At 46.3% G+C, this 13,796-nt stretch overlaps 1 protein-coding gene and 1 long non-coding RNA gene across 3 annotated transcripts in view; one reads left to right on the top strand and one right to left on the bottom strand.

Annotated features, from left to right (window-relative positions):
* The window catches only part of ddr2a (discoidin domain receptor tyrosine kinase 2a), a 268,687-nt gene that overhangs the window by 8,620 nt on the left and 246,271 nt on the right, over positions 1-13,796 (bottom strand). For both annotated transcript variants that reach the window (XM_072511516.1, XM_072511517.1), the window contains 3 exons: positions 13,396-13,619; positions 6,532-6,659; positions 21-218 (listed from right to left, as the gene is read on the bottom strand). In XM_072511516.1, the coding sequence (XP_072367617.1) occupies positions 21-218; positions 6,532-6,659; positions 13,396-13,619 (550 nt within the window). The remainder of the gene's footprint in view (positions 1-20; positions 219-6,531; positions 6,660-13,395; positions 13,620-13,796) is intronic.
* The window catches only part of LOC140426580 (uncharacterized), a 185,448-nt gene that overhangs the window by 167,905 nt on the left and 3,747 nt on the right, over positions 1-13,796 (top strand). The gene's annotated exons all lie outside the window — the stretch shown is intronic.

The raw sequence follows: 13,796 nt of genomic DNA, 5'->3' as shown, positions 1-13,796 counted from the left end.
ACTGCGAATAGAAGCCTCACCTTACAATGGGTGCATTGCTTGCCATTGGCTCTGCACTTTCTGGTTCATGGCGTGTTAAGAACTGATTAAGGTCCCCATTTTCCATGTACTCGGTGATCATACAGAGGGGGTCATCTCTGATGCAGACTGCCAACAACCGGATAATGTTTGGGTCTTTCAGCCGGGACATGATCTTGATTTCTTTCAGGAAGTCATTCCTGCAGAATGTTAAATATGATTGAGTTGAATTAAAACATGGTTTATGCTGTGTAGTGAACGGAGATTAAAGCAGAGACGTGCAGAAGTATTTATGGGCCACCGGTTAAGTCACTATCCCTCAGCCATGTAGATTAGGAAGGTTTCAGGTTCAATTCCTAGTCCATGGTGAGTTAATTGATCTTGGTTCGGGCTGCAGGCGAGGTGGTCAATTTGGCTGCAGTGTCTAAAGGGTTCGAGGAAGGAAGACACAGCAATTGCAATGCTCATGTGCGATGCTCATGTGTGATACCAATTGGTGATAGGAGCACCCTTGACTGTCATGACTGCTGTTGTGCAACACACAATTAGCTAAGTGTCCCGGCTCTTAGCAGTATAATGGTCACTTGAGGCAGGTACTCTCCTTTAACATTTCCTCTTCTTTTCTTCTTTAAGGTGCTTCTTAAAACCCAGCGCTCGGACTGACCATTTGGTCACCAGTTGTAATACCTCAAATCTTACTTAATAATACTCGTGTGAATTATCTTGGGACCTTTCACTATGTTAAAGATGCTATATAAATGCATGTTATTGGTGTTGCACTGGAGTGTGTCTGCGCATAGGACCAGCTAGGGAATCGCCGAGAATGACTATCAATTTTGGTGCCTGGATGATAACCTTGTGGAGAAGTGAATCACTCACCCTTTTTAGAACAAGCCTGATTATCATTTCATTGGATTCTACATTTGGGTGAGTGATCAGCTTGAGCAGGTCACCAGAGGTCAAAAATACTCCTAAGGCCTTCAATGCACGGAAATTAGACCAGGGAAAAAAGCCTCAAAATTATTTAAATATTGAAACTGAAAAATCACAGTTAACAACCCAGAGAAAAAAAAAAATTAAAAACAGATTCCAGATCCATAAAATCCATGTTTGATTCTTACAGGCACTAGACTAAGACAAGGGCATGATTCTCCTGACAAATGACACTGTGTCATTTCGGGGGGGAACCGCTGAGTGATTCAAGATGGGCACAATTCATATCGTAATTCACCCACCTTTAGCATGTGAAGGGATGCACATCGGGAAGCATGCCAGCTTGCCCGCCTGACAAAGGAAGCATCCCAATCCCCTCAGCAAAGAGGGGCATCCTCTCCCCACCACTAAAATAATGGATCACCCCCACACACCACACAGGCATGAGGGTGCCCCACCCCCACATGTCCCTTCCCTTGGCACTGTCCCTGGCACTAGCATCTGGCCTGGCATGTTGGACCCCAAGGGGGTCAAGGAGGTACGTCCCAAGGGCGGCATGTGGCGCAGTGGATAGCACTGGGACTGCGGCGCTGAGGGCCTGGGTTCGAATCCCAGCCCTGGGTCACTGTCCGTGTGGAGTTTGTACATTCTCCCCGTGTCTGCATGGGCTTCACCTCCACAACCCAAAGATGTGCAGGTTAGGTGGATTGGCCATGCTAAATTGCCCCTTCATTGAAAATTAAAAATAATTGGGTACTCTAAATTTATTTTTTTAAAAGAGGTACGTCCAGTGCCCATGTACCCCTCCGCTAGTGCCAAGCTGCAGAGGGTGGGTCCCCCATGGATCCTTGGGAGTTTGGTGGGCTCGGGTTGGGGGAAAGGGGTGGATCTCGGCACACTCCCTCTGGGATGGGGGTCTTGTGACTGTACTGCCCCTTCTACCCCTGGGAAACCTGAAGATCACTCTTGCCATGGTGACTTTAGGCAGCTCTCTGATCAGATTCTTCAATATTGTCTGTGTACCGTGAAAACCTTGAAGTGGTCTGGTCACTTTAATCTCCATGACCACTGGACACCTGGAAGGCTTCCAAATTACAGCAGCAATCCCTGCAGAAGGGATCCCCCTTTCTCTCTCTGAAGCTGCTGCTGTGGGAAGGGCCCTTGAACTGAAAGAAGTCAGTTTCACGAGGGGGAATTCCCTCTTGGAGCCTGTATGAACAGCAGGTGGGATTGTCACAGTAACTCCATTGTAGTGTTAATGTAAACCTACTTGTGACAATAATAACGATTATTATTATTCGGTGCAGCCTGGCAACTTTGAACTGCTCAGAAACCTTTGAGAACCAAGCGCTGCAGTTAGAAAAGAGGAACTGAAGGCACTTGGCCGCTTTGAAGTTATCTGCAAGCAGAACAAGGGGGCGGGATTCTGTGATCCTGAGGCTAAGTGTTGACGCCGTTGGAAACGCCGTTGCGTTTCTCGACGGCGTCAACACGGCCTCAGGATCAGCAATTCTGGCCCCTATAGGGGGCTAGCATGGCACTGGAGCCGTTCACGCCACTCCTGCTGCTGATCCCGGTGTCAACTGGGCGCCGTGGAATCCGCGCATGCGCAGTGGCACTGGCGCCAACGCGCGCATGTGCAGTGGCTCCCCTCAATGCGCCGGCCCCGAGGCAACTTGGCGCAGGGCTACAGGGACCGGCGCGGAAGAAAGGAGGCCCCCAGCCAGAGAGGCCGGCCCGCCGATTGGTGGGCCCCGATCGCGGCCAGGCCGTGGCCTCCCCTGGGGTCGGACACCCCTCCCCTCCACAGTCCGCCCCCCGACCCTTCCACGCCGAGTTCCCACCGGCTGAGAGCAGGTGTGGACGGCGCTGGCGGGACTCGACTTCTTTACGACGGCTGCTTGGCCCATCCCGGGCCGAGAATCGGCGGGAGGGCCGCGTAGAGCGGCCCTTGACCGGCGCTGTGCCAACCACGCCGGCGCCAATGGTGCTGATGCTCCGCTCTGCGGACAATCGCGTGCCGGCGTCAGGGTGTTGGGACGGCGTGGCGCAATTCGCGCCGGTCACGGGGATTCTCCGGCCCGGCCCCGGGCTGAGAGAATCCCGCCCAGGATGTCTAGAAACATTGTGGTTAGGAACAATGTGGGGGTGGGGTGAATACTTCAGATGCAATCAACCATGAAAGGAAAGATAAATAAAAAAAGCTCCTGCCTGCTGTGTTAAAACCATTAAGTTGTCAATCAAAGGCTAGTCAGCTGTCCTGGACTGTGAAATTGAATGAAAACAAAGGGGGCGTCATTCTCCGACCCCCCGCCGGGTCGGAGAATGGCCGTTGGCCGCCGTGAATCCTGCCCCCGCCGAAGTCTCCGCTCCCGGAGATTGGGCGGGGGCGGGAATCCGGCCGCGCCGGTTGGCGGGACCCCCCGCTGGATTCTCCGGCCCGGATGGGCCGAAGTCCCGCCCAGGAATTGCCTGTTCCGCCGACGTAAATCAAACCTGGTATTTACCGGCGGGACCAGGCGGCGTGGGCGGGCTCCGGGGTCCTTGGGGGGGGGGGGGGGCGCGGGGCGATCTGACCCCAGGGGGTGCCCCCACGGTGGCCTGGCCCGCGATCGGGGCCCACCGATCCGCGGGCGGGCCTGTGCCGTGGGGGCACTCTTTCCCTTCCGCCTCCGCTACGGCCTCCACCATGGCGGAGGCGGAAGAGACTCGCCCCACTGCGCATGCGCGGGAAACTGACAGCGGCCGCTGACGCTCCCGCGCATGCGCTGGGAAACTGACAGCGGCCGCTGACGCTCCCGCGCATGCGCCGTATTTCCGCGCCAGCTGGCGGGGAAACAAACGCCATTTCCGCCAGCTGGCGGGGCGGAAATCCCTCCGGCGTCGGCCTAGCCCCTCAATGTTGGGGCTAGGCCGCCAAAGAGGCGCAAAATGGCCAGAGAATCACCCCCAAAGGAAACATTCTCGTTAATTTGTTTCTTCTAGAGAAAAGTAGAGATTATTCCATTTTAATTGGTCAAATGAACTTACTATTTTGAAATGTTTTGAGATGGGTAATCTTCCTTTCTTGCCTCTGTTACCTCCTCTAGTCTCTGCACCACCTTCCCCACCTTGCCCCCACTCCCTCCCTCACTGCCAACTCCCACCCATTTTCCAACCCTTCTTTCTCAGATTCTGCTTTCTATCACGACTCCTCCTTTCTCCCCTATCACGGGTGGTCTTATTTGCAACCTCCCAGGTGCCACATTCTGAATTCCTTCCCCAACCCCTTCCTCCACCCCTTCACACTCTCTGCTTTAAAGACTTTTCTTAAAACTCATCACTTCCACCAAGGATTTGGTCTCTCCTCATAATTTGCCCCCCAACTTTACTTCATGACTTTGTGAATTGCCTCAGGAGTTTTCTCTGCATCAACAGTGAAAATAAACTATGACAAACTTCATGAGAAGGTATATCTCATTATTTTTAGCCGACCTCAAGATGTTGGGCTGTTGATAAGGCTAGTATTTCTTGTCAGTGGTTGTTAAGGCATTTCTGGAGGCAGTTAAGGTGGGATGAAAGTCAGATACATGGCAGATGAGGTAAAGGGCATTTTAAACAAAAACATTCCTTTCTCAGAGTTACAAAGTAGACAGTGCAAGCCTTTAGTCTATCTCCTTGCTTGCTCCAAAAAGCAATTCAAATTCAAATTGAATCCAATTCATGGTTCCCACAATGGGGACCTACTCAAGCTGACAAGAAAAGGCATTATACCTGATCTTATGCTTGATCTTTGCCAAAAGGGGTAAAGGGCATTAGTGAAGGGCAGGTCGTGCCTAACTAATTTAGTGGAATTTTTTGAGGACATTAACAGTGCGGTAGATAACGGGGAGCCAATGGATGTGGTATATCTGGATTTCCAGAAAGCCTTTGACAAGGTGCCACACAAAAGGTTGTTGCATAAGATAAAGATGCATGGCATTAAGGGGAAAGTAGTAGCATGGATAGAGGATTGGTTAATTAATCGAAAGCAAAGAGTGGGGATTAATGGGTGTTTCTGTGGTTGGCAATCAGTAGCTAGTGGTGTCCCTCAGGGATCAGTGTTGGGCCCATAACTGTTCACAATTTACATAGATGATTTGGAGTTGAGGACCAAGGGCAATGTGTCCAAGTTTGCACACGGCACTAAGATAAGTGGTAAAGCAAAGAGTGCAGAGGATACTGGAAGTCTGCAGAGGGATTTGGATAGGCTAAGTGAATGGGCTAGGGTCTGGCAGATGGAATACAATGTTGACAAATGTGAGGTTATCCATGTTGGTAGGAATAACAGCAAAAGGGATTATTATTTAAATGATAAAATATTAAAACATGCTGCTGTGCAGAGAGACCTGGGTGTGCTAGTGCATGAGTCGCAAAAAGTTGGTTTACAGGTGCAACAGGTGATTAAGAAGGCAAATGGAATTGTGTCCTTCATTGCTAGAGGGATGGAGTTTAAGACTAGGGAGGTTCTGCCGCAATTGTATAAGGTGTTAGTGAGGCCACACCTGGAGTATTGTGTTCAGTTTTGGTCTCCTTACTTGAGAAAGGACGTACTGGCACTGGAGGGTGTGCAGAGGAGATTCACTAGGTTAATCCCAGAGCTGAAGGGGTTGGATTACGAGGAGAGGTTGAGTAGACTGGGACTGTACTCATTGGAATTTAGAAGGATGAGGGGGGATCTTATAGAAATATATAAGATTATGAAGGGAATAGATAGGATAGATGCAGACAGGTTGTTTCCACTGGCGAGTGAAAGCAGAACTAGGGGCATAGCCTCAAAATAAGGGGAAGTAGATTTAGGACTGAGTTTAGGAGGAACTTCTTCACCCAAAGGGTTGTGAATCTATGGAATTCCTTGCCCAGTGAAGCAGTAGAGGCTTCTTCATTAAATGTTTTTAAGATAAAGATAGATAGTTTTTTGAAGAATAAAGGGATTAAGGGTTATGGTGTTCGGGCCGGAAAGTGGAGCTGAGTCCACAAAAGATCAGCCATGATCTCATTGAATGGTGGAGCAGGCTCGAGGGGCCAGATGGTCTACTCCTGCTCCTAGTTCTTATGAAGTTGCTGGCATTAATGACAACCCATCAGCTTTATAGTCAATTACCCTGCTAGTTGTTTTATACTTCTAGATTTAATAAAAAACAAGTCCAATTCTCAAATAGCCATGGAATTCATATTTACATTGTTCAGTATTATTAAGCTAGGCTTTTGGATTATTATCCCAGTAATATAAAGAGTTCACCATTGTACAGGATGAAGTCAAGCATCTGAATCTGTATATCAGAAGTTAATGAAATTTGGTAAATACAGGTTCAAAAAAGTTTGTTGTTGTCCCTGAAATCACACAGGCATTGTGTTGCAAAATACATGGTAATATGGAGGCTTTGCAAAACCATCTGTTTATAGTAGCTTTTCCTCATTCTTCGAAAACTCTTTTGCATGTAACCCAAGCAAAATATTTGCCAATTGAATCAAATGAACAACTTTGATAATGTGATAGTGAAGTCCTGGCAGGGTCTTAGGACAGGGTTTTTTGAGTGAGGGAACACAAGAAGCATTTACCTGGCATTTTTGTTGGCATCTGATCGCAGCATTTTTACTGCAACCAACACTGGCTGATTGAAGCAAATGTCAAATGGGAACTCCTTGTCCATGAATTCTTGCATCCCTTCTGCTTCACAGAGATGGACCTGAGGAGATCAGAATTTGCATCCAGTGAATTGTCAGATTTTGACATTGAAAGTTTGTGGCATGCAAACTGTTGCCAACCAACGATTTTTAAAAATTGATAACAAGCCTAATTGACCCTTAAATATGCATTAAAATATGGTGGGTGGGCTGCTTATTTCAGTGCCCGCCTGCCACCTTCTTATAGGGTGAGCTTGGGGGTGGGCAGGAAGGTGGTGGGATGAACACCCAACCTATGTTATGTGCGGCCTCCTCCACTTGGGAAACATGCCCACCAGGGGGCAAGTAGAATTCTGCCCAGTGTGCCTAGCAGTGATTTTCCCCAAAACTGACCAAATAGTAGCCATAGAGATTGAGCTGGCTGGGTGGGTGGTCTTTTGAAGCCGGAGAGCCATTAGGAGTCCCTCTAGTTAGGAGTTGAAGCCTGCAGTTCATCTCCATCTTGAGACACTGTCGTTCCAACATTTTAATGTTTCAAATTAAAAAGTGGCCTGAGCAATTGGCCCACCATTGTGGAGGAGAGAACCCTTTGATATGGTGGCCTGCAGCCACAGTTGTGGCCAAGCAGGTGAGAAGGGCCTTGAAACCTGGTCTGAAGGGCTAGCCTCCTTTGGTCTGCCGCTGGGAGGCCACCTCCAGGCAGATGGCCTAGTCCCTGACACCTTGTTTTCGGTTGCCCATGAACCAACTTCATTTGTTACTTGCCACTTACAAGGGGGCATGAATTTCCACATACCGCTAATCTCTGTACTTGTGATCATATGGGAGGAATTCCTCCCTACAGAGTAGTCGATTAGTGTAGATGCCAAGTTAAGGAAACAATAGTGATAATTGCAACAAAATAGAGCTTTAGTTCATGAGGGAATGAGAAAGCGGATTTGAAGACTGAGTGCCGTATTTCAGTGCTTCCTTTGTGAAGAAACAACATTTTTCTGTAAGAATTGTTGCTGGTCTCCAGGTATATAAAATAAAATGGAGCCCCAAATTTAGGGTAATTGACTTTCATATAATTAAGTGCGTGGGTAAAACTGTGGCAAATATGAGGCCATCCACTTAGTGGCCAACAAAAGATAAAGCAGACTATCTTCAAATGGAAAGAAAGTAGTAACTAGAATGGAGCGAAGAGATTTGAGAGCCTCAGCCATTAAAATATACAAAAGGTACAGAACAGCCATGATCTGTACAGAATCGTGGAGCAGGCTGGAGGATCTGGATGAACTATTCCAGTTCTTGATGTTTAAAAAAAAAAAAATTCCAATTAAGGTGCAATTAGGCGTGGCCAATCCACCTATCCTGTTTTGTTACTTGTGTGGTAGGTAACATGTGCTACTCAATCCTTGGCTGATGAAGAGGTCTTCTGAATCTTGATGAAGAAGACTCAAACTCATCCAGTAGTAACAAAAGGTTTATTGAGTAACTATATCAATAATTGCATGAGTTCTTTACTTTAACTTTGATACTAGTGATATGGTTAACAAGATCTAACTACAGTAACTATACGTAACTCCACTAGCCATCTGAACTACTCTGCTATTGCCCTGGTCACAGTGCACCCCTGAGAGAACCAGAGACCCAACGTGGTTGCTTTTTATCATAGATTATCATAGAATTTACAGTGCAGAAGGAGGCCATTCGGCCTGTCGAGTCTGCACCGGCTCTTGGAAAGAGCACTCTACCCAAGGTCAACACCTCCACCCTATCCCCATAACCCAGCAACCCCACCCAACACTAAGGGCAATTTTGGACACTAAGGGCAATTTATCATGGCCAATCCACCTAACCTGCACATCTTTGGACTGTGGGAGGAAATCGGAGCACCCGGAGGAAACCCACGCACACATGGGGAGGGTGTGCAGACTCCGCACAGACAGTGACCCAAGCCAGAATCGAACCTGAGACCCTGGAGCTGTGAAGCAATTGTGCTACCCACAATGCCACCGTGCTGCCCACCCCTTTATACCCCTGTTGGTCCGGCCCTCTAGTAATCATGTGGTGCTACTGATTACACATTAACCCATTGTGTACATGCACATATAGAGATCATTACATCCCCCTTTTTTTCATGTTACATATTTTCTGTATTTTGTTGTAAAGAAAATTGAACAAACATAATGGATGCAGTTTGCAAATGCATTACATAAAATCAATGAGTTGGTCCGTCAAATGTGAATACAGTTAGTCTCTAAGGTTTTTTCACTTGCGTGAAATAGGTAGACAAATGATGTTATGTACAATTTGTGATGATCTTGATGATTATACAAAGCCAATTAATATTTATGAGTCCAATCTTAATTTAAAAAATTGTGAGTCCAAACTTTATGAATTTGTTCGGTTGAGTTGCTTTTGTCTTCTGTTGTTGAAGTAGTGATGTTGATGTCATTATTTCTTTGTGAACGTCGTCAGTGTTCTTGTGTTTAAGTGACCATCAAGTCATCATGAGGTGCTTGAATGGTCGAATCACTTTGTTGTCTGATTTCGACTTTCTTTTTTTCTATACTTGTGGTAGCGATTCTGTGTTAGACCATTGTCTGACCTGGACTTTTTTCTGTGCTTGCGGTATTGATCTAGTGTGTCATCTGCTTTGAAAGCTGGCGTGCTTGCTTGTTCTGGAGCAGATGTGAATTTGTGAGATTCTTTGTCATGCCGTGGCATGTTTGTAGTCTTGTCATTGTTTTGCAGTGTGCTGTGGCATTGTCCTTCATGTGCAGAGTTGTACCATGTTGAACAGGTCGTTGTTTTGTTGTTGTTGTTTCTGCCGTTTCTGTGTTTGTTGTTTTTGTTGTTGTTCTTGTTGTTGTTTTTGTTGTGCTTGTTGTTACTGTTTTCCCCCTCCCCGCTGTCGTTCTTGTTGTTGTTTTTGTCGTGCTTGTTGTTTCTGTTTTTGTTGTTTTCCTTGTGGTTCTTGGTGTTTTTCTTGTCATGCTTGTTGTTTCTGTTATGCTTCTTGTTGTCTTTGTTGTTCTAGTTGCACTGCATGTTGTTTTCGTTGTTGCTGTTGTTGTTCTTGTTTCTGCTATGCGTCTTGCGGTGTTTGTTGTTCTTGTTGTGCTCGATGAGTGTTCCGTGTGGATGATTTGAGTCATTGTCACAGTTGTTAGTGTCAGTGTCCGTTGTGGTATCTGTTACATTAAGCGTTTCTTCTTGAGGATTGTGAGAATGATCTGATGTTGGTGACATCAGTCATTTGTGGTGGATTTGATTCCTCTTCTTTGCTTCCTTGGTACTCCTCTTCCAGAGTCATTTCTGGTTCACTTGAGTCATCAATGATTGCTTTGTGCTCCTCTTCTGGAGTTATTTCTGGTTCATTTGAATCACCTTTGGTTTCTTGGTGCTCCTCTTCTGGGGTCAAAATCTGCAAGATTTCATTCTCTTGTGGGTCTCGGTGCTCCTTGGTGCAGGGATGTACTTCTGAAGCTTTATAAAGCATTAGTTAGGCCCCATTTAGAATACTGTGAGCAATTTTGGGCCCCACACCTCAGGAAGGACATACTGGCACTGGAGCGGGTCCAGCGGAGATTCACATGGATGATCCCAGGAATGGTAGGCCTAACATACGATGAACGTCTGAGGATCCTGGGATTATATTCATTGGAGTTTAGGAGGTTGAGGGGAGATCTAATAGAAACTTACAAGATAATGAATGGCTTAGATAGGGTGGATGTAGGGAAGTTGTTTCCATTAGCAGGGGAGACTAGGACCCGGGGGCACAGCCTTAGAATAAAAGGGAGTCACTTTAGAACAGAGATGAGGAGAAATTTCTTCAGCCAGAGAGTGGTGGGTCTGTGGAATTCATTGCCACAGAGGGCGGTGGAGGCCGGGACGTTGAGTGTCTTTAAGACAGAAGTTGATAAATTCTTGATTTCTCGAGGAATTAAGGGCTATGGAGAGAGAGCGGGTAAATGGAGTTGAAATCAGCCATGATTGAATGGTGGAGTGGACTCGATGGGCCGAATGGCCTTACGTCCACTCCTATGTCTTATGGTCTTATGGTCTTCTGGAGTCAAAATCTTCCCGATTTCATTCTCTTGTGGGTCTTGGTGCTCCTCTTCTGGAGTCAAAATCTTCCCGATTTCATTCTCTTGTGGGTCTTGGTGCTCCTCTTCTGGAGTCAAAATCTTCCCGATTTCATTCTCTTGTGGGTCTTGGCGCTCCTCTTCTGGAGTCAAAATCTTCACGATTTCATTCTCTTGTGGGTCTTGGTGCTCCTCTTCTGGAGTCAAAATCGTAACAATTTCATTTTGTTGTGTGTCGTGGTGCTCCGCTTCTGGAGTCAAAATCTTCAAGATTCCTATTAACGTGGTCTCTCTGGACCCTTGGTGCTCCTCTTCTGGAGTCAAAATCTTCAAGATTTCAATTGACGTGGTCTCTCTGGACACATGAGTAGCCTGCCTCTGATTGTTGAGTGCTTCTGTGCTGACGAGCTGAGATCTGTCAGTCTCGCTGTGATCCTGCACATCCTGTATGGAAATTGTGATTTCTTCGTCACTTGTCTCACATACAGTGGGTAGACATTCAGTGTCTTCTTGTTGGTTAAATGAGCTGCGTAGACTTTCATAGTCTTCTTTTGGTGGCTCAAATAAGCTGGGTAGACTGTCTTCTTGTTGGTTAAATGAGCTGGGTTCTGGTGGCTCAAATAAGCTGGGTAGACTGTCATAGTCTTTTTGTTGTTCACGTGAGCTTGGTGGACTTTCACAGTCTGCTGCTGGTTGCGCAGATAAGGTGGATAGACCTTCATAGTCTTGTTCATGCATGGCGTTCGCTATGGAGTGTTTGCTTGTTTCCATTTTTGAGTCTGTCACCGAGCTGTCTGTAGAGGCTTGCATCGCTCTCTTTGTGGAGGCTTGTGTCGCTCTCTCTGTGGAGTCTTTCATCGCTCTCTCTGTGGAGTCTTTCATTGCTCTCTCTGTGGAGTCCTTCGTCGCTCTCTCTGTGGAGTCCTTCATCGCTCTCTCTGTGGAGTCTTTCATCGGTGTGGGGTCTGTCATCGCTCTGTGTGGCGTTGTCTTCTTCTTGGGTATTGCTGTCATCCAATGTATCGACAATCTGCCATGGCATCATGGTACTGGGTTCACCTACCATGAGAAGAGTCGTGTTGAGCATTTCAGCCGTGTTGCTGATGCAATGATCATCAATTCCGAATAACTCATCCATGTCTAAGCAGTAGTCTTCAATGAACAAATCATCTCTTTTTGTTTCGGATTTGTCATTGTTCTTTCTATGTCCAATGACGAAATCATCTTCTCAGTAGTATTCTTCAATTAACAAATCATTGTGCTCTCCTCTTTGGGTAGTGCGAAATGCTTGTGCCAGGGTGCTGCGGAGGTTATTTTTAATTGCTGGTGTAAGTTCTGGCATTGTTCTGTCTTTTGATGTAAGAAAATTTGGTTTTGCAGCTTTAAATGTCTTTTTGTTCATTTTTGTGCGTTTCCCTTTTAAGTGGGCGTGGTCCGGGTCCTCTGACATCATGACTCTTGTGACGTCATGCATAGGAATTGATTGCGAACGCGCAATTCGAGTTTCTTTTACTGTGTGCTCTTTTCGCAACTGCGTATGTGCGGCTTCTCGAGTGTATTTTGACGTTTTCCTTCTTTTTGAGAAGTGCACAAGTGTGTACTGGCCGGAACGCTCTCGCTCAAGATGGCTGCCAATCAAAAAGCGTGTTGCATCGAGTGAGATCCTGCCTCTGCCCTGTGGTATGAACTTGAGATTTGTGATAAAATCAGTGATGGGCCTTCCGTTTCTCTGGCATTTATGACAAGAGTTAAATCTTTACAGCATCTCCCCAGACTGACTCTTACAGTGTTCATCAAATTTTTTGATTATTACTTCTATTTTGGTGTTGGCTTCACCTTCTATGTAATTATAGATTTCTTTAGCTTCATGCCCTCCTATTGAGAGTAGTAGTTCTATTTTCGTTGCGTCAGAGACTGTGCTTAAATCATTAGCTGCGATAAATATTTGGAATATCTGTTCAAATCTTTTCCAGTTATAACTTAAATTACCGTTTTTTTCCAGCTGCCCTAGAGGTCCAATGAGTCCCATAGTTAGTCGTTGAGGATCCATTTGCTGCAAAGTCTTCCACAGTCGAATATCCAGTCTGAATTTTATTCCCCTTTTGTCTAACCTAATCTAACTAGTTCTATTAAAGCCAAGATGCCTGGTACCATGTTTTGTTACCTGTGTGGTCGGTAACGTGTGCTACTCAATCCTTGGCTAATGAAGAGGTCTTCTGAATCTCGATGAAGAAGACTCAAACTCATCCAGTAGTAACAAAAGGTTTATTGAGTAACTATAACAATAATTGCATGAGTTCTTCACTTTAGCTTTGATACTAGTGAAAAGGTTAACAAGATCTAACTGCAGTAACTATACGTAACTCCACTAGCCATCTGAACTACTCTGCTATTGCCCTGGTCACAGTGCACCCCCGAGAGACCCAGAGACCCAATGTTTTTACCCCTGTTGGTCCAGCCCTCTGGTGATCATGTGGTGCTACTGATTACACATTAACCCCTTGTGTACATGCACATACAGAGATCACTACATACCCTGCATATCTTTGGGTTGTGGGGGTGAGACACACGCAGACACGGACAGTGACCCAGGGCCGGTATCCAACCCAGTTCCTCGGCACTGTGAGGGAGCAGTGCTAACCACAGCGCCACTGTGCAGCCCCGATTCCTTGATGTTCTCATGCTCTAGTTCAATAGCTAATTACAGCTAAAGTGTTGTACTAACCTCCCCAAATTGTCCCTCTCCGAGCTTTTCTTTAAGTGTCAGCAGCTTGCGTGGAAACTCCTCCACAGCCACATCTTTACCAGACAGCAAGTCCATGGTCACAGCAGGGACAGAATAAGTGTTACTTCCAGTGACACCCTGTAGGTTCACAATGTCGGCCTCCGCATAGTGTGGCACATTATCCTGCGGTGCTCCGAGTGGCTTTGCATAGTCACTGCTACACCCTGAGTGAAAAATAACAACATCTCACTCAATTCCCCTGAACGGCAAGTTTAATCTAAAATGTTTAAAAAGAGAAAAACAAACTGTTATTCTAAATTGTTTTCTCGGAGGAACATATCACTGCGTATGAATGCAAGTAAGCCATTTTGTGCTCGCTTAGAAATGTATATTTTAATTAC

This window comes from Scyliorhinus torazame, chromosome 7, assembly GCF_047496885.1.
Source record: "Scyliorhinus torazame isolate Kashiwa2021f chromosome 7, sScyTor2.1, whole genome shotgun sequence".
Lineage (NCBI taxonomy): Eukaryota > Metazoa > Chordata > Chondrichthyes > Carcharhiniformes > Scyliorhinidae > Scyliorhinus > Scyliorhinus torazame.
Note: the sequence above shows the minus strand (reverse complement) of the source record. Positions and strands in the feature narration are given on the sequence as shown.